We start from the raw sequence: 27,138 nt of genomic DNA, 5'->3' as shown, positions 1-27,138 counted from the left end.
ATGAAAGTGCTAGGCGCTGCCAATCCTCACACCCGTCGCCTGAGGAGTTTTCTCTTCAGGACGACAACCAACTCTCATCCCTCCTCAGAATCTCTACCGCAAACCTACCCGCAACAAACAGACAAACAAAAGTCACCCAATATTCTGGCGGGCAACGACGGGCTGAGCGGGAATGAGGATGCTGGTGCCTCCACTGGGGGTGGGGATGCGGGCAGGCAGCTGAGGGGAGATTATCTCATGGCGGGGGTTCCTGAGGTGGAAGAGAGGCTAGCAAGCCATTGTTCTATCCACTGAGGGGAGTCAAGGACTTTTGGTTCTGGTACCTTCGATCTTAATTGCCGTCCTTAAAAGCAAATTGGTGAGAGAAGAGAGCGGGAAAATGCGGAATCCCAGAAATTCTTCCCTCTGGTTAGAAAGGTGGAATTCGGACTTTTACTGTTCCAGACCTTGGCACCTTGTGAGGGGAAATGGTGCAGGGATCTGGGGGTTCATAGGAATGTGCTCCTTTAAGTGAAAACACCACACAAAGTCGAGTTAGAGGTCGGTAACGGGCACCTGTGGAAGTGTTGCAGCTGGCAGATAGCAAGAGTTAGAATGAAATCAGCGCTCACGAAAGAAAACCCGTATTTTGGTGCTGAGTGGCCATATCTTTGTGCTCCCTGGCTCTCTGAACGAATAAGCTTCGTTCATTTATTGATAAGATTCTGGACAAGGTTTAGTTCAGGCAGTTACCACAGTAAATGTCTTGGTAGGTGTGGGCAGTAAAGGTAGCTGGAATCTTGTTTTTACCTTCTTTCTTGTGAAATTATGCTCGCTGAGGGGAAAAAAAAAAAAAAGAAAAAACCCACTATGGTTATTAATGGGGGCATGAAAATAAGCAGGAGTCCACATGCCATTAGACATTGATGCCAAAAGGAAATCAGGCTCGAGCTTAAAGGAGATTTTAACCATCTGAGCCACCCAGGTGCCCTTAAAGGAGATTTTAAATAAAGTTTTCCAGGCTCATGGAGCCTGTGCAGACTGTGTGTCTGAGGACAATTCTAAAGGGTTTACTTGTATTCTCTTAGACCGAGGATTCCAGGAACAATATAAAGAGGGAATAATTGGATAGTTAGGAGAGAGAAATTTGTGAACACATTCTAAATGGGGGGAGGAAGGTTAACGGTTTTTGAAAAATATTGACATAACTGAATTGTTATTTAGCTAGATCAGTTCTCAAGCTTATTGGCCTCAGAACCCTCCTATACTCTTAAAAGTTATGAAGGATTCCAAAGATTGGTTTATAGCTATGTATCTTTTATATCTATTGGTATTAACATATTAGAACTTGAAATGAGAACACTTAAATTATTTAATGTTAAAATAATATAATTAATAATTATGTTGATATAAATAATATTTTTATGAAAAACATTTTCCTAAATGAAAGAAATTTAGTGTGAAGAATGGTGGTGTTTTACATTTTTGCAAGTCTCTTTCATATCTGGCTTAATAGAAGACAGCTAGATTTTTATCTGTTTCTGAATTCAATCTGTTATGATAGCTTGTGTTGGTTGAAGTATATGAGAAAATCCAGCCTAACATGGATAAGTAGTCAGAAAAGGTAGGGGACCCCCAGGGGTCTTTGGATCACACTTTGAGAACTGCTGAAGGAGATGATTTCATCTTAAAATCACTGTGATGACCTTTAGTGTTCTAAGTGAAAGAAAACTTACTCTTTTTTGGAACACCTCATTCACCTTCCCTTAGTTCCCTTCATTCGTTATTTCCAAGTTCTTTTTCCCCTTTTCACCTTTCTTACTTAAGTTGAGTGGGTAGGATCTGATAGTGCAATTTTCCTTTACTTTCATACTTAAAGCTTTATTGGATTCCCCCCCCCCCCCATCTGAGGTAAAAACAGAAACAAAACAAAAAATCCTTCAAATGTTATTCCTGGCTCCAGAGCCCTTGGTTATTTAGTAGCTGGTCAGATGAAAGTTGGTGGTATTTTGTGTATTTATTAACTGTCTGGTTTTAAAAAAATTTCTCTCTCTCTGCACTACATTTTAATATTTCTTATTGTGGAAGAAGAAAATTCGTCTGAAACAGAGGAGCAGAGACTTGAGTTGTCAGAAAGTGACTTCTTGGCTTTCCCTTCTCTATTGATCAGGTTAGATATTTTCTTTAAAAGTAATGTTCTTCATCAAACACATTCTAGATTAAGGGGAATTATTATATAATGCTGCTTATAAATTTACTATATCTTATTATAGTGATCCACAATTTTATCCCGTTTGTTGGGGCGCCAGTAACATACTTTGGCCTAGAGAGGTCAGTATAGGTTTAGGTAATGATTTGAACCTAAATGCTGGAAAATTTTCCATTTTTAGGTGGATCAAAACACTCTATTTTATTTAAAGAATTTGGAGTAAAAAAATCACTTTTGATGTGGTAACATCAGCATGTTATAAAATGCTAGAGATATGCAAGGGGGCACAGTAAAAAGCTCTCTTCCACCCCCAGCCACCCAGTTCTATTTCCTAGAGACTCACTTTTGTCAGTTTATTGTGTATTCTTCCAGAGATAGTTTATGGATAAACAACCATATTATGTAGATGCACATTTTAAAAAATCAAATATTGTCATCTCAAATACACTAATTTTTATTTTGCTTTCCCCATTTAGTATAGCTCACCTTATAATTTATATTATCTTTATAGGGACTTCTCATGATCTTTTTTGGAATTCTGGAATCTGAGAGAAGTGTTTGTCATTTGTGGTCAAATTAATATTCATTTTGCAGCCTAATTTTATTCAGTTTCTAGCTTCTATTTAGAATTATCATAAAGAAGACCAATTTGCTGCAGTGTTTCTCCCCCAGTTACCCACTTGCCTTTTTTCCTAGAGTCAGTCAACTTAGGGGTTGGTGGTGATGAGTTAAGATGGAAATAGTGAGGAAATGTGCTCCTTAATACAGAGGAAAAGTAGTTGCTGCAGAACTGCACACCTGAATTATTCACATTTATAGAAGTAATACAAGGAACAGAAAAATACCAAAAGATAATTTGAAAATACACTTAGCCATGTTGTACACACACTAAGTCAAGCCCCCAATACCTTTTGAATTCATCTTGGGATCTAGAGGGAGGAACTCTATACCCTGAGCAACTGAATGTTCACTATAGTTTGGTCATTTGAGGGTCTAAAATTTTCATATCCTTTAAAGGCATGTGTATATATCTTATATATAAGATCCATTTTATGCTGCTTTTGGGTCTCTTTATAGTGGGAGATGACATAGTTGGAAGATTGAGTTTCAGTTCCAGGGCCTTCAGATTACTCAAAACCAACAGCCAGAAATAAGATCATTGAGCAGAATAGATGTGTTATTAGTAGAATTTAGAGGCAAAAGGCCTGGGTTCGTCTTGGCTCTACCATGTATTAACACTGAGGCTTTGGGCAAATCACTTAATTGCGTTTTGTATTTTTTTTTTCATCTGTAAAAAGGGGAGCTGGCACTTTATGACCTCTGTAGACCCTCCCAGAGCTACAATGCTTGTTATAAAAATAAGAATGGCTTACATGTGTTAAGCCTAAAGAAAACTGGGTAGAAGGGTTATAAGAAGTTTAAGCTGATAAAACCAGGGCATTTTTCTTCTAATTGCTGAGTAGAAATAGTATCGATAGTGGAAAGCAAATTGGAAAAAAATATACAAATTATTGCAACGTCACAAGATGAGTCTTGGCACTCTGCTAGGCGGCAAATGGCTTATAGCTGTGTGCAGATACTGATCTCTTCAGCCTTTGATGTGGCTGGAGGTCCCCCTACTCCCACCCCTCAGTTGTCTATGGCTGTGAAAAGCCTGATCCTTTTACTGCAGAATACCTGGAAATATAATTTTCTGTGTATTTCAGCGTGTCTTTTTAATATATGCTTTCTATGTGTGCTGTGATATTAAAATGGGTTTGAAGCACTGAATTAGACTATTGGGATATACCATGCCACAGTTAATTAGCACAGACTTTCAAAACCTGAATTATAATCTATCAATTACCTATTATGTTTAAATCCCTCTAAACCTCAATTTCTCCAAGTGTAAAAAAGTACCGATCTGAAAGATTTACTGTGAGAATTAAATGAGATGACATATGTAAAGGGGAAAGAATATAGCTGGTGCTCAATAAGTGTCATCTATTATTATTAGTCACAATTTTGGTAATGATGATGAAGCACACTGAAGTGGTATAGAACATCTGCGAGTAGATGGCTATAGGATATAGAGTGAAGGTATTAGATTCCTATTACTAGCTTTCCTGGGGACCTCTGCCGGTTACCAAATATTTTTGAGCCTCAAATAGAGACTGCTAGAATCCAGCACATTGGAAAATTTATTGGACTAGAAGATCTAAGTAAAGGGTAGATAAAGATTATGGTGATGTTAAAAAGGGGGGGTTCTCTATGCATAGGGACCTCTGAATTAGGTCAGAGAATTGCCAGATTATTTGTGTCTTAAGTGTTTAGGAGAACCTTGTGAGATGAGTTTATCCTTCTGAAGAAAACTCTTACTTTTTTTTTTTTTTAAGATTTTATTTATTTATTTCACAGAGAGAGACAGCGAGAGAGGGAACACAAGCAGGGGGAGTGTGAGAGGGAGAAGCAGGCTTCCTGCTGAGCAGGGAGCCTGATGAGGGGCTCGATCCCAGGACCCTGGGATCATGACCTGAGCCAAAGGCAGACGCTTAACGACTGAGCCACCCAGGCGCCCTGAAAACTCTTACTTTTTAACTCCCAGGACTGTTCCTATTACTACTATTGATGCTTCCATCTGTTAACAACAAGACAACAGGCCCAAAATGCAGTTGCTTCTGTTAAGCCCCATGTCACCAAAACAAGACTTAAAGTTTTGGCTCTCCCAGAAATAGAATCTTAGTTTACAGCCCATCAGGAATCACTTGATCAGCACTAGTTAGGTAATGTGCCTAACAGACCCCTACCATCTCCTACAGGAAAGTAAACTTGCCATAGCTAATGCCCTTTTTTGCCTAGTGTACCTTCCTTGTTCCTGCTCCTCCTTCCAGTACAAGGCTTTCATTTCGTACAGCTCTTCTGAGTTTCTTTGTACCCGCTAGATCAGATGCTGCCCAATTCATGAATCATTGAATAAAGCCAATAATATCTTCAAAATTTACTCAGTGAATTTTTTTTTTTTTAACTCATCGCTACCACTACCACTTCCACTATTGACTAGTGCCTGCCTTATGTAGGACAGGACTCTAGGCACTTAAAACACTGAGGATTGTTGCTTATCTTTAAAACAGTAACTCTCATTATCCCCTGGCATGTGATTGACGCTGCTGAGGAGGTAGAAGTGTAGTCCAGAGGGCCGAAAATGTAGTTCAGGAGTCCCAGGCAAAAGATCCTGAGCCCAAGAAGACAGAGAAGAAAGTTTAAAATCATGTTCAATCAGAGTTCTAGCAGTTACTTTCTTTTTTCTAACAGAGGCACAAAGAAAGTGTAGCTTCTGAGCTGAATGATGACAACATTGCAGAGTAAAGAAGGTGAGTCAAGAGTGAAGGAGGTTCACATTTTATACGTTTCTCTCAGTTTTCCCTTCTTTCTCAGTCCTTGGTCATTTCGATGCCCTTCCCACCAAAGGGAAGCTCAGTCCATATATATTTTGCTTGCACTTTGTTAAAGTTACTACTTTTCTAGAAACTTTGAGTGAAATGTGTATGACTTAGAAGCAGCCCAGCTCAAGAAATGTACGAGCTCATATGGAGACAAAAGATATTTTAATATCTATAACACAAGTTTGAATGTGGTAAATGCCACCAGAGATGCATGAAGTGTTGTGGAAGCTGAGAAGAAAAAGATACTACTTATACCTGGGAGGATCAGTGTAATTTTCGTTGTACTAGTTTGTTTTCTTTCCCCTCCAATTTTTCTAATTTCCCATAAAATTTTGTTTAAAGTTAAAATGAGCAAATTTTAAAAATTTCCATTTGAAATACTCATCTTCCTGCATGTTCATATTTGTCACCTTTGAACTACTCAGTAGTTCCTAAACTCGGCATCAGAATAATCTAGATGGCCTTGTAAAATGACAGATTCCTAGGCCTCACTCCCAACTATTTCATCTGAATCTCAGGGGGTGGGGTGGGGTGGGAGAGGAGAGGCCTAGTAATCAGATTTTGTTAAAAAGCTCTCTCCAGGTAATTCTGATATCCCCAGTCGATGGGCAGTGCAAACGCTTTCTGTGTTTCATAATTCCATTTGATAATCAAATTTCTTTCAGAATGTGGGAAGGGGCCAAAGAAAACCTTTGCCCCACCTGCACAAAAATTGCATAGCTTGATGTGCTATAGCCCTAACCCACCCAAGGAGGAGACCCTGGGGATCAGTTCCCCAAAGGCCAGGTCAGAGAAGAAGGAAGAGAAAGCAACCACAGAAAATGGTCCAAGCGGTGGCCAGGAGAATAAAGGAAAGCCTCAAGACAAGCAAGCAGTGAAGAAAGAAAAGGTATCAGTCTCATTGACAGGTTCTAGTGGGACAGTTTCTCCTAGATATCCAGTCTAAATGGTCTTTTATGTAGAGGAGCTTTCAGTTTTTATTCCTTTCTTGGGGCTTCTATTTTCTTCTCAAAGAGATAAAATAAAAAATCTTGGTGAAAGCCTTTAGCTGGAAATAATGGCTGGGTAGGGGTTGAGGTGGGATGGAGGTGAGAGTAGATGTGGTCGGAGACTTTAAAAACTTTTCCTTTTCTTTTACTCCTTTATTCCCAGGAAATCTGGGATAGAGTGTATAGAATCCTTAGGGACACTGACTTCATGCTTGCAGCCTTGCGAACTTACTGCCTCGTGTAAAAGAGTCTTCCATGACTGGTCAGAGAGGAGACCCGGGGATAGACGAGTGGTTTTCCTCTTCTGCCCTTGTCTCTGTAGGAAAGAGCAAGTCTCACCAATGCAGAATTTGAGGAGATTGTCCAGATTGTGCTACGGAAGTCCCTCCAGGAGTGCTTGGGTATGGCTTATAGTGAGAGAAGAAGATTTCAGTTAGACAAACTGTTATCTGAGGGGTAGAGTAAGTTGACATCTGTTCTCCTTCCTTCTAGTTTTCTAAGTAAGGAAATACTAGATGGACTTTGAAATATTTTTAAATAGTTCATCTTCTATCAACAGGACTATAAACCACCTTAGACAGGGGGTACAGGCTTTTAGAAAAGTGAGTTACATTGACTTCAGAATAAAAATATAGTCTCAGATTGTTTTTTAAAATGTAACTTAAATTCATTTTTACATGTTTACAATCTACTTAGAAACGATAAATTGTATTTCTCGGATTCAAAGAATGTAGTTTCCATCTACCCTTGTATATTTCTGATTCCAATACTGTTTAAACATTATGCTCAGGGATTTGACTTTTGGAATGAAGAACTCTATAGTGTAGGCCCTGAGGACTTCACCGTATGTCCTGAGGAGAAGGGGAATAGTTTGATGTTTTCAGCTATTCGTAGGTGTACTTCTATTCTTAGAGAAAGTTTCAGGAACAAATGATATAAAACACAGTGGTGTAAAATTTCTGGTATGTACACAAAATAAAATTGACATTACCTGGCTATCCTGGAATAAGGCAGATCAATCTGGAAAGGCTTGCCGAAAGATACAGATTTGTAGTTTTTTTCTGAGAATTTAAAGACTTAAAGTTCTGTGATATGACAAAACTCCAAAGGTGGGCTCTTCCAGACAACAGGTGGAAGACATTTTAATGGAAGGCTGCCATTTGGAAATAATCGAATCAGTATTTTCTTAATTGCTTCTCTGCATATAGTATTTTGTTTTGGGAGAGATGGGATCTAGCCTTGATTTTGCAGAGACTTCCCGTGCCCAGCCCGTAAGATGCACCCAATTAAACAAGGAACCAGGAATTGCTTCTTCTACTGATAATGACAATGCTGATGGGTAAGTTTATCCCAGTGAGGCGAGTTGACCACAGGGTGGACTTAGCATTGGTAAATGGTTATCTGTCTATCTAGTCGTTCTCATATCTCTATGAATTTCTCTCAGCTCAGGAAAGATACCTGTTTGAATTGGGAAAAATAGGCAAGTAGATGGATAAAATGGCCTCAGGAAGCCTTAGAGAGCCTAGGATTCTTCTATCTTCCTGACTTTTACCCTTGGGTTTTTTTTTCAAAAGGAGGGTATGACATATTCCTCCTTCTTGCCTTTTCATTAAAGAAAAAAATATTATTTTCAGAGAGAGGGTAATGGCACCACATATTCTAGAGATTTCAGCCACTGAGGAAGCTGGAGTAACCTCTGTGATAAAGACATCCAAGCCAGGCCAGCCAGATCCTGCACCCTCTGAGAAGAAATTCAACAGCCCTTCCCTAAGCAAAGGAAAGAAGGGAGCTCGTAAGTACAGTCAGATATACTTTGACATCTGGCTCAAGTACCTATGGCACAGAATTAGGGAATGGGACAGTGGGCAGGCAGAGAATCTTCAGCCCAAGGCTTGAAACTCTTAGGCTATGATTCTTCTTCCTTCTTTCACTGGCCTTACTATCTACATTCTCTTCATCTCCCTACCCTACAATGTTTTGTTTTGTCTTCCCAGAAGATGAGAAAATGGAAAAGGCCCAAAGTGGACATGAGCAGAGACAGAAAGACCAACTGAAAAAACCAGTTCAAGATGATTCTCAGACCAGAAACCAACAAAAAGGAGAAGGCGGTGGTTTTGGTGAGTTCAGCATGATTTGGAAAACTTTACCTGGGCTTGAAAATTGAAGATAGAGACGGAGAGAGGCAAGGGTTAGGTTGCTGGAGGAAATTCTGCAAAGACTGTAATTTATCTCTCATAGCTACTTGTCAGGGATATGCCGTGGAAGAGAAAGAATTCATTAATTCATTTATTCAGTCATATAATCCATAGTTGTTGGGTGCTTACTATATACCAGCAATTTTAGGAGGTGCTGAATAAATTCAGAAGAAATTAATATATGCCTGTTGGAAGGGAAGCGGGCTTGTGAGGAAGGCAAACAAGAAAGCTGCAAGTCGGGAGTAGATCTGGAAAAGTTTCCAAGAAAAGATACGTTTTGAGCCATATGTCAGAAGTATAATTTAGTCAGGTGAACCGAGGGGGGGATGGGGGTCAGAGTAAATGGTTATCTGATATTTATTGGCAAAGTTATGGAGGAGAGCTAATGGTTGTAGCTTTTGGGTGTATGGGGGTGGGTAGGCGGTTGTAGGGGGAGATAAGGCTAGAAGCATGCAAGGGCCTTACATGTCAGGCTAAGGAATTTTAATTTAATTTAATTTAATTTTTTTTTTGAATTTTATTTTAAAAGTAAAGAGGAGGGGTGCCTGGGTGCCTCAGTCGTTGGGCGTCTGCCTTCGGCTCAGGTCATGATCCCGGGGTCCTGGGATTGAGCCCTGCATCGGGCACCCTGCTCTGTGGGAAGCCTGCTTCTCCCTCTCCCACTCCCCCTGCTTGTGTTCCCTCTCTCGCTGTGTCTCTCTCTGTCAAATAAATAAATAAAATCTTAAAAAAAAAAAAAAAAAGGTAAAGAGGAACCACTGGCATTAAGTAGGGAAAACTTGGTAAGATTTGTGTTTTAGAAAGCTCACCCTGCCACTGGCATGGAAAATGAATTGGTGGGAGCACAACTAGACCCACAGAAATAGTGATCCAAGTGAGGAAGACAGTAGCAGTGAAGAAGAAGAGACAACGTTGAGATTTTTAGGAGGAAAGACCAGTATGGTATGGTTGCCAGTTAGATCTGAGAGGTGAAGGAGAGTGAGGCCTTCAGGATGATCCTGTTTTCTGACCTGAGTGGCTGAAAGAACCATCATTTGAAATGGAGAATATAGAAGAAAGAGCACATTTCAGATGGTGAATTCAGCTTTGAACAAGTTAGGGGATCTGTGATGAGCTTTAGCATCCAAGAAAGAGCTTTAGTATCCAAGAAAGAGATCCGGGAATACGGATTTGGGAATCTGGATGAAATTTTCCAAGAGGAAGACATGGAGAAGAGCAGTGAATAGAAAACCCATTATGTTTAGGGGGAACATAATGTTTAGGGTTGAGCACAGGAAGAACTGCACGGGGAGAAAACTAAGAACTAAGAGAAAACTTATGGACGTGGAAGGAGATCTAGGAGAGTATGACATCACAGATGTCAGGGTAGGAGAAAATTTCAAGAAAGAGGAAGCGTTTAGCCTTGTCCACTGCTGCTACAGAGACATCAAAGAGGATAAAGATTTGAAAATGCTCAATGATGTTACAGTTAGGAAGTTACTAAGGTCTTGATTAGAGCACTCATATGGGTTGGTAAGGGTGAATGGCCAGTTTAGCTGGTTGAAGAATAAGTACTTTTTCAATTAGTTTAGATGTGAAAACCAGGATGAAGAAAATGGTAAATAGAGGGGAGTGGGTGTAGAGTTGAGGGGCGGCTTTTCTTTTTTTAACTTTCTTTTAAAAGAAAGAGATTTGACCTGTGTGTTGTTAGCATATGTATATGCTGAGGGAAAATTGTTTATAAAGAAGGAGAGATTGGGGTGACTGGGTGGCTCAGTCGGTTAAACGTCCGACTCTTGATTTTAGCTCAGGTCTTGATCTCAGGGTTGTGAGTTCAGCACCCGTGTTGGGCTCCACTCTGGGCACGGAGCCTACTTAAAAAAGAAGAACAAAAGAGGAGAGATTGAAGGGAATGAGAAGAGAGCCACAGGGCTTATTCTTAGAAAGGACACTTTAGCCTTTGAGATTAGATGGAAGGAAGATAAACATGGATATAGATTTATTTATTCTTTTAACAGTAGTTATTAATGCCTTATGTTCTATTCCAGGCAGTGTGCTAGGTATTGGAAATACAGTGGTGAACAAAATAGATAATCCTTTCTTTCATAGAACTCATGGTTTTAGTGTATTGGGTAATAAACAAATATAGGTTATAACCATGATAATTTTGGGAAATTTTAGAATGAGAAATAAAAGAGATCAGATGATATGTTAGTATGTTTAAAATTTTGAAAATAAATACACTTAACAATCTGGGGGGAAAACAGGCTTGCACCAAAAACAGGCTTGTAGGTACTTGAAAGAAAACTCTAAAAAAAAAAAAGAAGAAAGAAAAGAAAACTCTAGGCAGGGGCACCTGCGTGGCCCAGTCGTTAAGCGTCTGCCTTTGGCTCAGGTCATGAGCCCGGGGTCCTGGGATCGAGCCCCGCATCGGGTTCCCTGCTCAGCCGGAAGCCTGCTTCTCCCTCTCTCACTCCCCCTGCTTGTGTTCCTGCTCTTGTTATCTCTGTCAAATAAATAAATAAAAATCTTAAAAAAAAAAGAAAAAGAAAAAGAAAACTCTAGGTATCACACAGGATAGTCCAAGGCAATAAACTGCTTCTTGTGTTATGATGACATGGTAACATAAGGAGCTGGAGGTGTAAGTCTCATTTGGGCAATTGGGTGGTCTGGGTGGCGGTGTTCCATCTCCTGCACCTCTCAGTATTAAGGCAAGGATTGGATTTTCACTGGGAAATGGAAAGTCCACTCCTTAGGCAGTGCTCATTGAGTCAAATTGTGATTGTCGTGAATATGTAAGCCTCTGGCTGTAAATGGACTGCTCTTCCTGTTTCTTCCAGTTGCCAGGGACAGGTGAGTCCTCCTGGAGTAGGAAGGAGGAAGGGCAGTATCTGATAAATACAATCCATTTGTATGAAGTGAGGGAAAAGAATGGAGTGTCATCACAGGAAATAAGGGAGACCTAATCAAGATTGGGCCAGTCAGGGAATGCAGCTGTAAGGAGATGGCTGTTAAGCTGAAATCCGAAGGAGGAGCAGGAGTAGGAGAAAGAGTTTAGGGAGAGTGCAGTTTGGCATATTCTGGGTATTAAAAGGAAGTCAGTGTGATTGGAGTTTGGAGAGCAAGGAGAAGCAAGGCAGGAAAGTGGCTCTGGATGAATGTACAAAGTGAGGATTTTATCCTCAGTGCAGTGGGAAACCACTGATGAGTCTTCACCAGGGGAGTGATGTCATCAAATTAGTATTTTAAAAGACTCCCTTTGGTGATTAATTGGCGAATGAAGTATGTAGGGACAAGAGTAGACAAGTGAGTCCTAGGATTAGATACTTTGGTGGCTTGGAGGAGGATGATGAAAGTGGAAACAGAAGTGGATGGTTTTAAGATATGTTTTAGAGGTAAACTTGTCAAAACTTGGTAGTGAATTGGATATTGTGTGAGAGAGAGACGAGAATATGTTAAAGATGATTGGTTTCTGGCTTGAGCAAGTTACATGAGAGAAGGTGGGGAAAAGTGGAGGAAGAACACATTGTGGGATAAGATCAAGCATTTGGGTTTGGGCCTGTTAGGTTTGAGATCTTTGTGAGACATCCAAATGGTGATGTCAAAGAGCGAGGTGCCTGTAGGGATCTGGAGCTCAGAACAAAAGCTAGAAGTATTATTCATCTGTCTGTGGTCAGGTGTGGAGATGGGTCTCAAACCTGTAGGAACGGGCGAGCTCGCCTCAGGAGAAAGTGTAGCATGGGAGCAAAGGCCCGTGACTGGGCTTTGGGATCCCAACATTTGGAGACTGAGTGGAGAAGGAGGAGGAAAATGCCAGAAAGAGTGGAGGGTGGGGAGAGGGCGAAACGGAAGGAGGAAGGATCACAGAACCCAAGGAAACAGGTGTCCACTGAAATGTTCTTTGTGTGTCTGTGACATCAGTCTTCATTATCATAGAGCTGTGTCGTGAGCCTCAAACAGTTTTCTGGAGCACATCATCCTCTCTTCTAAGTTGTTTGAAAGGAAACTTTAAAGAACCGTGTGTTGCTGTCATTAGAAATTTTATCCCAAGCCACACAAATACCTAGTTCTACATCATTAGGATGACTTTTCTCCATTCATTTGCTCATGAATATTCATTATTTTCACAACCAACCATTTATTTTATTAATCTGTGTTTACTTTTATGGTCCCTGGCCCCTTCTCCCACTCTTTTTTCTAGTCTTGGTAGGTCTCCTCTATAAACATCAAAAACTATCATTGGCAGCTCTTTTTGTTTTGTTTTGTTCTGGTTTGGCTTTTTTGGATGATATTGTTTTTATGTATACAAAGTTTCCAGATTTTATATTATCATATCAAAGACACAAGATGCCAGCACATAGTGATCAGAAGAAAACCCAGGTAGGAAGCCAACACAGAAGGTTCCAGTGGACCTGGGCTAGCCGGGCCAGTGCAGAGTCCTGATACAACCGTCCATTGGCCCAGAGGCAGGGCTGGCTTGTTGGGCACCCTCACAGGAGGCCTGTGCCTGAGCCAGGTCCACAGGGGCTCTCTGTGGATTGCCCAGCGGCATCCGCCTCTAACTCCGAATTATAGTCCTTCTGTCTTGGTCCTTGCTCAGCTTTCTCTGGTTGCTGAGGCAGAAGGTAAAGATCTGTTTGGGCTAGACATTCTCATCGTCGTGGGACGGGGGTGGTAGCAGCGATGGAGGGGCTGCCCAGGAGCGCAGCGTGGAAGAAGGCAGGCCCCAAGTGGCATGGCTGCCTGTCACTGCAAGCCTTGCCTACCAGCATTACTGGAGGTGTGGATCTCACTGACCCACGGCGGTTGCTGTGGTGCCGCACACACGTGTGTGTTCCAGGCTCTGCTGCTGTCTTTTCAGACTAACGTATCGTTCCTGATCAGTGCTTTTTTCTTCAAATTAAATTAATCAGAATGTGATGCATAATATGAACTACCTTGAAAGGACCCAAATATAAGTCAACTGCTTCTCTGAGGGCCGATTTCAGGGGGATGGAGGGCATCCCTTATGTTCAGGCATGGAAGGTAAAACTTGACAGTGGGCAAATGAACTCATTGGAGAAACATATTGGTTGATATTGTTAATTGTGATGGTATGGTGTAGACCCATGTGCCTGGTTATGTGATATTTCTCTAGCAATGCTCAGTTGAATGAATGTAGGCACAGAAAAGGTAGAATGTGTTTATTCAAGGTTGTGTTGGGCCAGCTAGGTGGGAAGAAGGACAGAGGGCAAGGGAGTTGAAGATGTCTGCAAGAGAATCTAAGGAGTCAAACCTGAGTAAGTATAGTGAAGAAAGGAGATCGCTACTAGATTGGGAAGAAGTTAGGGGCCAGTGGATTGGTGATCTAGATAAAGTGAAAGTTCCTTAGAGGTCTTTGGGCAAGTGAGGTGGAAGGATGGGGCATTTTTTTATCAGAGAGGGATGTTTGGATAAGTGGGTTCAAGGGTGTGTGAGGTCCCTACGGATGACTGAGTGGGGCATGCAGGAGGGGAGTGCATCACGAAAGTGAAGTGCATTACTGAGGTAGCATGGAGGAAAAGACCAAGGAACTCAGAGAATGGGGTGCTTCCTTGAGTTACCTCTTGAGAACAGCAGTCATCTGGAATGAGGGCAGGAGATGGATAGGAGGAGGAGAAGGCTGAACCAGATGCCAGCATCTTTTCAAGGGAGACGAGAGGGTGGTGTAGTCCCATGGCATGGATCTCAAGGAAGGAAGGGTTTTTGTTTTTTTTGTTTTTTTGTTTTTAAGATTTATTTATTTGAGAGAGAGAGAGAGCACACGAGCAGGGAGAGGGGCAGAGGGAGAAGCAGACTCCTGTCCGAGCGGGGAGCCCGATGCGGGACTTGATCCCAAGACCCCAAGATCATGACCCAAGCTGAAGGCAGATGCTTAACCAACTGAGCCACCCAGGTGCCCCAGGAAGGGTTTTTATAGGAAGGAGGATAGTAATGGTCTGGAAGTGGTGATGAGTAAGGATGATGCTGACCCCACTTTCTGGCCTGGGGTGTGAGAGAGGGAACAGACTCCACTTAGAGGGCTGTGGGTGGGGTGGGGTCGGGTAGGGGCATTGTCATTAGTGCATCACCAGGTTTCGAAAAGGAGATGGATGTTCAGAGAAGTTGAAGATATGTGGATTTTTTGTTGCTCTTGTCTAGAATTCTAAAGAACATAGTGGAAGGATTTGGGACAGAGAGAGGAGAGCCTGTGAGGGGCATTGGGTCAACTTAGCAGGTGTTGGGATAAAGAAAGGTGGGGATAAGGGTTTGGAAGGTAATGGATAAAAGGAATGCTTGGCCTTTGAGCAAGGCCTGAAGTAAATAGTTGGTTGAATTGGTAGGCTTATCTCTGTCTTTTGGAAGGGGTTAAACTCAGGGCTGTTGGTCCCAAAGACTGCAACTTGGTGATTTGGTGACAGGTAAATCAGCTGGGACTCAGGAACTCTGGATGTTGTACACAAAAGAGATGCTGGTTAGCTCTTCAAAAGAACTTTCCAGTAGTGACAGGCCAGCAGAGAACGAGGCACTAGCTGGAAAGATGCTGGCCAAACTTTTCAAGAACTGTCAATACAGGAAACACTCCTTTTCTCCTTGGGGGAAGGAGAGATTAATAGTATGGCATAGGAGAAAGATTTATATGTGAGACCTGGGGCCCGAGTTTAGCTCTGCCACCAATTTAGACTGATCTTCAGCAAGTCAATTATCTTCTCTGAGCTTAGTTTTCCCATTTATAAATCTAGGATTAGACTAGTTGATCCCTAAGGCTGTGTGATTTTGAAGGGAGTACATTGATTTTAGTTGGACTGAAGAAGGAAGGGCATATTTTTGTTTCATTTCAGTTTTTTTTTTCTTCTTGCAGGTCAATGCCTCGTCTGGGTCCAGTGTTCCTCCCCAAACTGTGAGAAGTGGAGGCGGCTTTGTGGGAACATTGACCCCTCAGTGCTTCCTGATAATTGGTCCTGTGATCAGAATACAGGTAGATAGGACTGGAGATGGTTGGGTTTCTTTTTTGTTTTTTAGTTTTTAATGGTTCTTCCCTTTCTTTCTCTGTATGTATCCCTTAGATTAAATATGTCGTAGATGTAGTTATAATTCCAGGGGTCCTTGTAGTGTTTGGGAGAGAGGAAGGGATCATCCTGTCATATCAAGATGAATCTGGCATAATGGGCTAGAAGAAGACACCCTGAAGAGTTATGTTGTGGGAAGGGCCTGAGATCTAAATGTAGATTCTGAGTGAATTCCCCCTTCTTCAGCATTAGTCTGACCCGGTTGGTCCTGGCTAGATTGTTGGTATTGGGTTGGTGGATAAGAAGGGATATGGGATATATGGGGGGAAAGTAGGTGAGAGAGAGCCAGTGGCTTAGAATTCTAGAATGTTTGAAACCACTTGAAAGAGATTATGATGATCTAAGCCCAGCCCAATTATTTTCACAGATGAGATAACAGAGTCTCAGAAAAATGACTGTCATGATGTTATATAGATGGAAGCAGTGTCAGATAATGTGGGATATAGGCCGCAGTTTGGAATCTCTGTAAAGTACAAGGAGGCAGCACTCCTCCTCTATGTGTAGCTGCATATCCTCCACGGGTCTTTGTTCTTCCTCCATGCCTATCTCCCAGGTGCCCTTTTGGTCCCACCTGCTGCGTATTCTTGTCCTTTCTCCTGCCCTCATCCAGATTTTTCTCTGATGGGGTTCTTTCCTTCCCTTCATTCCTTCTCTCTTTTGCCAGACTTGAGGTATAATCGCTGTGACATCCCTGAGGAGTCCTGGACAGGGCGTGAGAGTGATGTGGCCTATGCCTCCTACATCCCAGGATCCATCATCTGGGCCAAGCAATACGGTTACCCCTGGTAGGGCACCATGGCATAGTCAGAGCATCCTTCATGAACTTGGAGGTGGTAGATTCAAGCAGAGAGGGAAGGAAATGGAGAGTATTTATAATGGAAATGGTACCTGCCTTAGAAAGAACATGGGATGAGGGAAAAGATAAAGTCCCAAGCCTGGAGGCTTTGAAAGAATGCATTTTCTAGAGGTTTCACAGGGAGGTATCTCCCTGGAAGAAAAGGTCTACCAATTCTACCCTGAGTGGATAGAAAAAGGAAGGTGGCTTTAAGGCATTTTTTAAACATTGAGTTATGACGTATATATAAAGTAGAGAGAATGAAGATGGGTAGGATGGTTTCTTCTCTGGAGATGTCCCTAATCAGAAGATTTTTTTCTCAGGGTTGATGGAAGGCCTAGAAGGGTAAGATACTCTTACTAGGAAGATTTTGAGTTTCTTTGTACACTGATAGAAGTCTCTTTAGTCATTTGTTAGACTACTGAGGGAGATCCACAAGGAGGGGTCTGTCTTTGAGATCCTTTTTTTTTTTTGCAAAACCTATTTCCCCTTTCTGTACATGTGTATTGATGAGTTTGTGTTGTGTTCATCTAAACCCTTCCTCTTCTATCCCCTAAACCTGTTTGTTTTCTCCAGGTGGCCAGGCATGGTAGAATCTGATCCTGACCTGGGGGAATATTTTCTTTTTGCTTCTCATCTTGATTCCCTGCCGGTGAGTTTTCCTGGCTCAGGCCAAAGTAGTGAGCAAATCTATCCTAACAGGTGTACAGAATTAGAAACAGACATAGCCAGCAGACATCAGCAGAAACAGACACTTAACTAGAGTGACAAAGACAGAAATAACTACCCACATATAAACTTGTATCTAATTAAATATTTAATCATTACTAGGACATTTATGGTTCTGATAAATGTGCGTTGGTTAGGATTCCTGAGGTCAGGACGGAAGAACAGACTGAGGTAGGGTAGGTGGGTCAGGTTTATGGCATCAGATGAGGCCCAGCACCTCCTTCCTTTTATGAATCCTCAGTTCTTCCCCCACCTTTTCTGGCTAGAGGGCCAAAGCAAAGAGAAGGACAAGAGGCCGTAAGAAAACCATTTTTTATTTCAGTCTAAATACCATGTGACATTTTTTGGAGAAACAGTCTCTCGTGCTTGGATCCCAGTCAACATGCTAAAGAACTTCCAGGAGCTGTCCCTGGAGCTAGCTGGAGTGGTAAGCAACCCCTGGGGGTCAGTTGTGATACAGGGAACCTGAAAACTAAATCTGCCTTTTATTTAACCTGATTTTCTCCCAGGGGAAGCTGTGTTGGGAGGAAGTCCCATGTCTGACCAAGTGTGCAAAGGTGAGGTTATTCATGAGGGACTCTTCTTTCTACCCAGGATTGCAGCGGGATAATGATTTTTCTTAGTCTCCTTCCTTGCCTGCAGGTAGGGGGTCTTCCTGAAGACTGCAGTTTTCTACAGTTTAGCCAAGGCAGGTGTGGCAGAAATGAGGGCACATATCAACTCAGGGTTTCTCAGTCAGGTACCATTTGGGGCCTGATAATTCTTTGTTGTGGAGGGCAGTCCTATGTATTTTAGCATGTTTAACAGCATCCCTGGCCTCTACTGACATCTAGCCAGGGGATGCTACTGCCTCTGGCCTCAGTTGTGACAACCAAAAAAATTGTCTCTAGACATTGCCAGATATCTTCTGGGAGGCAAAACCTTCCTTGGTTGAGAACCACTGAATGAACTAAATAATATTTCCTGCCTATAATCACTTTGGGTTCAGCCAGCCTTAGAAATAAGCAGAGGCCCAGCAGCTCTGGGGCCTTCAAAAATTAAGCAGTATTAAATCAAGTCGCTGGATCTGAAGAAATTTGTGAGAAGCTTAAAAGTGGAATCACCTGAGCTCCTTTAATCTTGCCTCTCCAAATTTTCATGGGATTTACTGTGGAGAGGACACCAAAATGTTGGTTGACTGTATTGCTAGCAACTGGTAACAGGTTTGTTATGGGGGGATAAAGGGAGATTGTGTCTCTAAGCTCAAAAGATTAAGAATAGGAGTATCAGATCAATATCAGGAACTGGAAATAAACGTAGTTAAAGATCATGTCTGGTGAGTAGCAGTATGTTGGAGTCACTTCTTTAATATTGATCATTGACTTTAATCTTCCTCTATTTCAGAAAAAGTGCAGGAACAAGGACTGCAACCAGAAGCTGGGAGCAGCCCTGATGATGGCTCAAGAGGCAGAACAGATCAGTATACAGGTGAGTGTTCAGACCACACACCTGCTCCTCTTTGGGACTTGGGACACAAAGCAAACCATATACTCTCTACTACAGAAAAGTGGCTTGTCCTTCCCCATCATCCTGTCTTAGTCTTAGAATTAGTCTTTTCTTCCCAGGCCAGATTCCCTTGACTTCTTAAATCATTTATTCTTGGGGCGCCTGGGTGGCTTAGTTGGTTGAGCGACTGCCTTTGGCTCAGGTCATGATCCTGGAGTCCCAGGATCAAGTCCCGCGTCGGGCTCCCTGCTCGGCGGGGAGTCTGCTTCTCCCTCTGACCCTCCCCCCCCCATGCTCGCTCGCTCTCATTCTCTCTCTCTCAAATGGATAAATAAAATCTTTTAAAAAAATCATTTATTCTTTCCCCTACCCTTGGACAAATGGGATCTTCTCTCATCCCACAGAGAGACAGTTTGTAGTAGGGGGCATCCTACCTCCCTATTTTTTTTTTTTTTAAAGATTTTATTTATTTATTTGAGAGAGAGAGAATGAGAGACAGAGAGCATGAGAGGGAGGAGAGTCAGAGGGAGAAGCAGACTCCCTGCTGAGCAAGGAGCCCGATGCGGAACTCGATCCCGGGACTCCAGGATCATGACCTGAGCCGAAGGCAGTTGCTTAACCAACTGAGCCACCCAGGCGCCCCTCCTACCTCCCTATTTAACTTTAGATCTCAGATGTATGTGTCTTAACCTCTCTCTTATGCAGGGTCAGTGTTTACCCTCAAATTCTGCCTTTGGGGGTGCAGTGGAGAATGACAAACTGAATTATAAATAAACTGGAAAAAAGAGATTATAGTAATATAGCATATAATTATATAACATAATATAAATATTATAAAGATAATATAATAGTTAATCTTCACAGAAATTGAGATAAACAGAACATGAAATTTCAAGTAAAAATGGTATAGAATATGAATATAAAGTCCATAACTAAAGTCTTAAAGACAGAGAGCAAAAATCATCCCTGGGAGATAGTGGATGATGCTTTTTTTCTTGGTTTCCTCAGGAACGGGTTAACTTGTTTGGTTTCCGGAGCCGATACAATGGATCTGACAGTAGTGGGGAAGGAAAAGGTAGGATCAATAGGAGGATGAGGACTAGAGAAGGAGGTGAGGAGAGGACATAGAGAGGGAGGTCCTTCATGAGGGCAGCAACTGAACCTTTATTTTATATCCAGTGTCATCCACCTAGTTCTGGATTCTCTAACAGGAGGCTCTGCATGAATGCCATTGACCAAGTGTCCAGGGTGGATGGATGGATAGATGGATGGGTGAAGAGAGGAATGGAGAAAAAAAGAGGGTAGGAAGGGAGGGTGCGTGTTGAAGAGTGGTGGGACTTTGGAAAAGGTGGTGCTGTGATAATCTAGGGCCATGTTTTATGGAGAAAATGCCACTGGGACATGAAAGGCAGAGTTAGAAGACTGCTTCTCTGGGATCAGCGCCATTAACTCATCATCTAATTTATTGGATAAATTCTTTAGCCTTTCCTTCCTATTCCTGTTCTAGACTTAAGTCTTTCTGGGGCTAACAGCCCAGATTCCCGCATGGAGAAAGAAGAGGAAGAGTCAGAGTTGGAGGCAGAGGAGTTGGAAGAGGAGGAAGAAAAAAAAGTAAGATTGATCTTGGGGATTGCTTTTAGGAGATTCCTGTAGGACGTCTGGTTGGCATGGATTTATACTTACTAGGGGACCATCCTGTGCCTGGCTTAGGGTGGCCCTGACTAGCTGGTCTTATCTCTTAGGGGTCTTCAGGGAAGGGGACTCTCCTCTTTCCTCAGTTATTCTCTCTAATATATCACATTTCTAGGAACTTATTTCTTGGTTATCATCTCAGTTCTTAATGTAGTGCTTTGGTTCTTACTAGAACAATTTCAGTGAATAGCAGGTTGCCTCTCTTCACTCTCGGTCCTCCCTTGTGTGGACCCTTAATCTTAAGTGTCTTAATAGTCATTCACTTGCCTCCTTAGGCTCTTTTCAAGCATATGAAATATAGATTTTAAAAAAAATTTTAAAGGGGCGCCTGGGTGGCTCCGTCATTGAGCGTCTGCCTTCGGCTTAGGTCATGATCCTGGGGTCCTGGGATTGGGCCCTGCGTCAGGCTCCCTGCTCAGCGGGAGGCTTGCTTCTCCCTCTCCCACTCCCCTGGCTTATGTTCCCTCTCTCCCTGTGTCTCTCTCTGTCAAATAAATAAATAATTTTTTAAAAAGATTTATTTATTTATTTGAGAGAAAGAGAGAGTATGTGTGTGGGATGAAGAGGAGAACACAGGGGACGCAGAAGGAGAGGGAGAGAGAATCCCAAGCAGACTCTGTGCTGAGTGGGAGCCCAATGCAGAGCTTGATCGTATGACTCTGAGATCATGACCTGAGCCGAAACCAAGGTTGGATGCTTTAACTGAGTCACCCCACTCTGGTGGGGGTGTTGATAATGGGAAAGGCTATGCACGTGTGGAGACAGGAGGGATATGGGAACTCTCTGTACTTTTCTCTCAATTTTGCTGTGAACCTAAAACCACTCTTTAAAAAAGTCTAAAGTATTTTTTTTAAATCTGTATTTCAGGCTGGGGCACCTGGGTGAATATTTTCACAGCCCTGAAAATCCTGTGTGCTCTACCTATTCACCCCCTCCCCGCAACTCCTGACAACCCCTAATCTTTTTATTGTCTCAATAGTTTTGCCCTCTCGAGAACATCATATAGTTGGAATCAGACTGGCTTCTGAGAAATATACATTTAAGTTTCCTTCATGTCTTTTCATGGTTTGATAGCTTGTATCTTTTTTTTTTTATCTGAATTTTTCCATTTTCTGGATGTACCATATTTATTTATTCCTTCACTTACTGAAAGATATCTTGGTTGCTTCCAAATTTGGACAATTATGAATAAAGCTGCTATGAACGGCTGCATACAGGCTTTTGTGAGAACATAAGTTTTCAACTCCTTTGGGTAAATACCAAGGAGCTTGATTGCTGGATTGTATGGTAAGAGCATGTTTAGTTTTGTAAGAGAACAAACTGTCTTCCAAAGTGGCTATACCATTTTGCATTCCCATCAGCCTTGAGTGAGATTTTCTGTTGTTCCACATCCCTGCTAGTATTTGGTGTTGTCAGTGTTCCAGATTTTAGCCATTCTAATGGGTGTGCAGTGGTATTTCATTGTTGTTTTAATTTGCATTTCCCTGATGACATATGATCTGGAGCATCTTTTCATATTCCTATTGGCCATCTGTACATCTTCTTTGGTGACGTGCCCATTAAAATGTTTGGTCCATTTATTTAATTGTATTATTTATTTTTTTTATTGTTGAGTTTTATGAGTTGTTTAGATAACAGTCCTCAATCAGATGTGTCTTTTACCAATATTTTCTCCCAGTCTGTGGCTGGTTTTCTCATTCTCTTGACGTTGTCTTTTGCGGAGTGGATGTTTTTAATTTTAATGAAGTCTATTAATTGTTTCTTTCATGGATCGTGCCTTTGGTGTTGTATATAAAAAGTCACTGCCATACCCAAGGTTATCTATATTTTCTCCTGTGTTATCTTCTAGGAGTTTTACAGTTTTACATTTTTACATTAGATCTATAATACATTTTGAGTAAATTTTTGTGAGGGGTGTAAGGCTGTGTCTAGGTTCATTTTTTTTGCATGTGGATGTGCAGTTGTTCCAGCATATTGTTGAAAAGACTGTCATTGCCTTTGCTCTTTTGTCAAAGATCAGCTGACTATTTTTATGTGGGTCTATTTTGGGGCTCTCTGTTCTGTCCCATTGACCCATTTGTTCTTTTGCCAATTCTACACTGTCTTGATTACTGTAGCTTTATAATAAGTATTAAAGTTGGCTAGGGTCAGTCCTCCAGCTTTGTCCTTCTTCAGTATTGTGTTGGCTATTTTGGGTCTTTTGCCGTTCCATATAACTGTAGAATCCGTTTATTGATACCTACAAAATAACTTGCTTGGGTTTTGTTTGGAATTACGTTGACTCTATATATCAAACTGGGAAAAACTGTTGAAATATTAAGTCTTCCTGTCCACAAACATGGAATATCTATTTATTTAATTCTTTGGTTTTATTCATCAGAGTTTTGTAATTTTACTCATATAGATCTTCTACATATTTTGTTAGAATTATACCTAAGTATTTAAATTTTTTGGTGCTACTATAAAGGGTTTTATGTTTTTAATACCAAATTCCATTGTTCATTGATGGTATATAAGAAAGTGATTGACTTTTACATATGAACCTGTATCCTGCAACCTTGCTATAAATGTTTATTAGTTCTGGAGTTTTTGTTGATCCTCTTGGATTTTTCTATGTAGGCGATTATGTTATCTGCAAACAGAGATAGTTTTCCGGTTGATCCTTGAACAGGTTTGAATTATGCGGGTCCACTTATATGTGGATTTTTATCCCCACAAATATAGTGCAGTACTGTAAATATATTTTCTCTTCCTTATGATTTTAATATCTTGTTTTCTCTACCTTTATTGTAAGAATACAGTATATAATACATATAATGTACAAAATACATGTGAATCATCTGTGTTATTGGTAAGGCTTCCAGTCAACAGTAGGTTATTAGTAGTTAAGTTTTGGGGGAGTAAAAAATTATACACAGATTTTCCACTGTGTGAGGGGTCAGCTCCCCTAACCCCTGCACTGTTTAAGGGTCAACTGTATTTATTTCTTCCTAATATCTCTATCTTTTATTTCTTTTTGTCTTACTGCATTAGCTAGAACTTCCAATATGATGTTGAAAAGGAGTGATGAGAGGAGACATCCTTGCTTTGTTCCTGATCTTAGGGGGAAGGCTTCTAGTTTCTCAGCATTAAGTATGATATTAGTTATAGGTTTTTTTGTAGATGTTCTTTGTCAAGTTGAGGAAGTTACCCTCTCTTCCTAGTTTACTGAGAGTTTTGACCATGAATGGTGTTGGATTTTGTCAAATGTTTTTTCTGTATCTATTGATAGGATCATGTGATTTTTTTTTTTTTTGCCCCTTGATGTGATGGATTACATTAATTGATTTTCAAATGTCAAACCAGTCTTGCATGCCTTGAATAAATCCCATTTGTTCATGGTGTATAATTCTGTTTATACATTGTTGGATTTAATTTACTAATATTTTGTTGAGGATTTTTGTATCTCTTTTCATAAGAGATATTGGTCTGTAGTTTTTTTGTAGTGTCTTTGACTGATTTTGGTATTCAGGTAATGGTGGCCTCATAGAATGAGTTAAGAAGTATTCTCTGCTTCTTTTCTCTGAAAGAGATTATAGAGAATAGGCATAATTTCTTCCCTAGTTTGATGGAATTCACCAGTGAACCCATAGGTCTGGTGCTTTCTGTCTTGGAAGGTTGGCTACAGGTTACTGATTCAATTTTGTTAATAGATATAGACCTATTTAGATTGTCTGTTTCTTCTTGTGTGAATTTAGACGGATTATATCTTTTAAGGAATCGGTCCATTTCCTCTTGGTTATCAAATTTGTTTGCATAGAATTATTCATAGTATTCCTTTATTATCCTTTTAATGTTCATGGACTCTGTAGTATATTGTCTGATATTAGTAATTTGTTCCCTCTCTCTCTTTTTCTTGGTTAGCTTGGCTAGAGGCTTATCAATTTTATTGATCTTTTCAAAGAACCAGCTTTTTTGTTTCATTGGTTTTCTCTACTAATTTCCTGTTCTCATAATCCCATCAATTTCTACTCTAATTTTTATTATTTCTTTTCTTCAGCTCACCTTTTTAAAATTTTAACTGTTAATTTATTTGATTTTTGAAGGTGAAAAACTATTTGAGGAATCAAGTCAAACACTAATTGGGAATTGTGGTGGGGAAACACAAGGCTCACTTTGCTAACAAGCAGTATTTGCTGGAAGAATTTCAGAAAACAGTGCCAAGAGGCCAGCCTAGCTGTGTGGCCCTAAAGGAAGTCACAATATCTGAAACCCCAGATCTGCTTATTTGTAAAATGAAGAGATTAGGCCAGGTGACCTCATGACCTCTAAATGTCCTTCCAGAACTTAATTTCATCCTGCTAGGCTCAACAATTAAGGGCAAAGGACCATAGGGAAAGTGCTGTCCACTCAGGAGCCACACAGAGAAATTAAGAATTTTTAGAAAAAGCTTCAGGGATCTCTGTCATCACTTCATTCAATCTTCAGCTCACTTTGGATTTAACTTGCTCTTCTTTTTCTAGTTTCCCAAGGCTGAAACTTCGACTACTAATTTTAGATCTCTCTTCTTTTCTAATATATGTGTTCAATGCTAAATTTCCCTCTAAGTACTGCTTTTGCTGTATCCCACAAATTTTGATAAATTGTGTTTTCTTTTTCATTTAGTTCATATTTTAAATTTCATTTAGTTCCATATTTTAAAATTTCTCTTGAGATTTCTTCTTTGACCCATGTGTTATTTAGAAGTATGTCATTTAATCTTTATGTATTTAGGGACTTTTTAGTTATCTTTCTGTTACTGATTTCTAGTTTAACCGTGTTGTGGTCTGGGAGCAGACACTGTATGATTTCTATTATTTTAAATATGTTAAGTTTTGTTTTATGGCTCAGAATGCAATAAATTTTGGTGAATGCTCCATGTGAGCTTGAGAAGAATATGTATTCTGCTATTGAATACAATGAAGTAACTTGTAGATGTCACTTATATCCAGTTGATTGATGGTGTTGTTGAGTTCAGCTACGTCCTTCCAGATATTCTGGTGTCCATGGATCTATCCATTTTTGATAGAGTGGTGTTGAAGTCTCCAGCTATGATAGTGGATTCAACTATTTCTTTTTGCAGTTCTGTCAGTTTTTGCCTTATGTAGTTTGGTGCTCTGTTGTTAGGCTCACTTTAAGGATTGTTGTATGCTCTTGGAGAATTGACCCCTTTATCATTATGTAATGCCATTCTTTATCCCTGATAACTTTCCTTGCCTTGAAATCTGCTTTGTCTGAAATGAAATAGCTACTCCTGCTTTCTTTTGATTAGCGTTAGCATGGTGTATTTTTCTATTTACTTTTATAGTGTGTATATATATATATCTTTATGTTTAAAGTAGACTTCTTGTAGACAACATATAGTTTGGTCTGTTTTTTAACCTACTCTGACAATCTGTGTCTTTTAATTGGTGTATTTAGACCATTAACATTCAAATTAATTATTAATATAGTTAGATTCATATCTACAATATTTGTTACTATTTTCTATTTGTTGCCCTTGTTCTTTCTTCTTATTTTTGTTTTCCACTCTTTTTCTGCCCTAAGTCTGTGTGTGTGTGTGTGTTTTTAAGATTTATTTTATTTTATTTTATAAAGATTTTATTTATTTATTTGACAGAGAGATACACAGCGAGAGAGGGAACACAAGCAGGGGGAGTGGAAGAGGGAGAAGCAGGCTTCCTGCTGAGCAGGGAGCCCGATGTGGGGCTCGATCCCAGGACCCTGGGATCATGACCTGAGCCGAAGGCAGACGCTTAACGACTGAGCCACCCAGGCGCCCTTAAGATTTTATTTTTTAAGTAATCTCTACACCCAGCGTGGGGCTTGAGCTTACAACCCCTGAGATCAAGAGTCTCATGTTCTACCAACTGAGCCAGGCAGGCACCCTCCAAGTGGTTTTTTGTTTTGTTTTGTTTTTGGAGAGAGGAAAAGTGTGTGTGCAAGTGGTGGGGAGGGGCAGAGTAAGAGGGAGAGAGAGAATCTTAAGCAGGCTGCATGCTCAGGGTGGAGCCCCTCTCAGGGCTTGATCTTATGACCTTGAGATCGTGACCTGAGCCAAAACCAAGAGTTGGGTGCTTAACTGACTGAGCCACCCAGGTGCCCCTCCCCACCCTGCAAGTGTTTTTAACTGAGCATTTTATGTGATTCTGTTTTCTCCCCTTCCTTAGCATATCAGGTTAAGATGTTCTTTTCCTTTGGCTTTTTCCGGGCTTTTTCTTTTTTTAAAGTTATTAAATTCCAGGCAGTTAACATACAGTGTAATATTAGTTTCACGTGTACACTCTAGTGACTCAGCACTTCCATACATCACCTGGTGCTCATCACAATAAGTGTACTCCTTAATCCTCAGGGCTTTTTCTTTATCTTTGATTTTTTATAGTTTGTAGATAACATGCCTACATGTGGTTCTTTGGCATTTATCCTTCTTGGTGTTCTCTGAGCTTCCTGAATCTGTGGTTTGGTGTCTGAGAAACTTCTCAGTCATTATTGTTTTTAATATTTCTTGGGTTTCTTTCTTTTTTTCTTCTCCTTCTGGT

General features: G+C 40.8%; 1 protein-coding gene across 3 annotated transcripts in view; it reads left to right on the top strand.

Moving 5' to 3' along the window:
- Nucleotides 1–27,138, top strand: part of ZCWPW1 (zinc finger CW-type and PWWP domain containing 1) — a 31,794-nt gene that overhangs the window by 415 nt on the left and 4,241 nt on the right. The window contains exons 3-16 of one of the 3 annotated variants that reach the window (XM_078074390.1): nucleotides 2,071–2,149; nucleotides 5,480–5,538; nucleotides 6,276–6,499; nucleotides 6,922–7,000; nucleotides 7,851–7,938; nucleotides 8,234–8,391; nucleotides 8,594–8,716; nucleotides 15,633–15,749; nucleotides 16,505–16,625; nucleotides 17,252–17,327; nucleotides 17,727–17,831; nucleotides 18,788–18,871; nucleotides 19,898–19,964; nucleotides 20,397–20,500. In XM_078074390.1, the coding sequence (XP_077930516.1) occupies nucleotides 5,511–5,538; nucleotides 6,276–6,499; nucleotides 6,922–7,000; nucleotides 7,851–7,938; nucleotides 8,234–8,391; nucleotides 8,594–8,716; nucleotides 15,633–15,749; nucleotides 16,505–16,625; nucleotides 17,252–17,327; nucleotides 17,727–17,831; nucleotides 18,788–18,871; nucleotides 19,898–19,964; nucleotides 20,397–20,500 (1,374 nt within the window). In that variant the 5' untranslated portion in view covers nucleotides 2,071–2,149; nucleotides 5,480–5,510. Of the gene's footprint in view, nucleotides 1–1,414; nucleotides 2,150–5,479; nucleotides 5,539–6,275; nucleotides 6,500–6,921; nucleotides 7,001–7,850; nucleotides 7,939–8,233; nucleotides 8,392–8,593; nucleotides 8,717–15,632; nucleotides 15,750–16,504; nucleotides 16,626–17,251; nucleotides 17,328–17,726; nucleotides 17,832–18,787; nucleotides 18,872–19,897; nucleotides 19,965–20,396; nucleotides 20,501–27,138 lie in introns of those variants that run through there. The other 2 variants (XM_078074391.1, XM_078074392.1) reach the window with 2 other exon arrangements.

The sequence above is a fragment of the Halichoerus grypus genome, chromosome 6, assembly GCF_964656455.1.
Source record: "Halichoerus grypus chromosome 6, mHalGry1.hap1.1, whole genome shotgun sequence".
In the NCBI taxonomy this organism is placed as follows: Eukaryota; Metazoa; Chordata; class Mammalia; order Carnivora; family Phocidae; genus Halichoerus; species Halichoerus grypus.
This window is presented reverse-complemented; position numbering and strand designations above follow the sequence as displayed.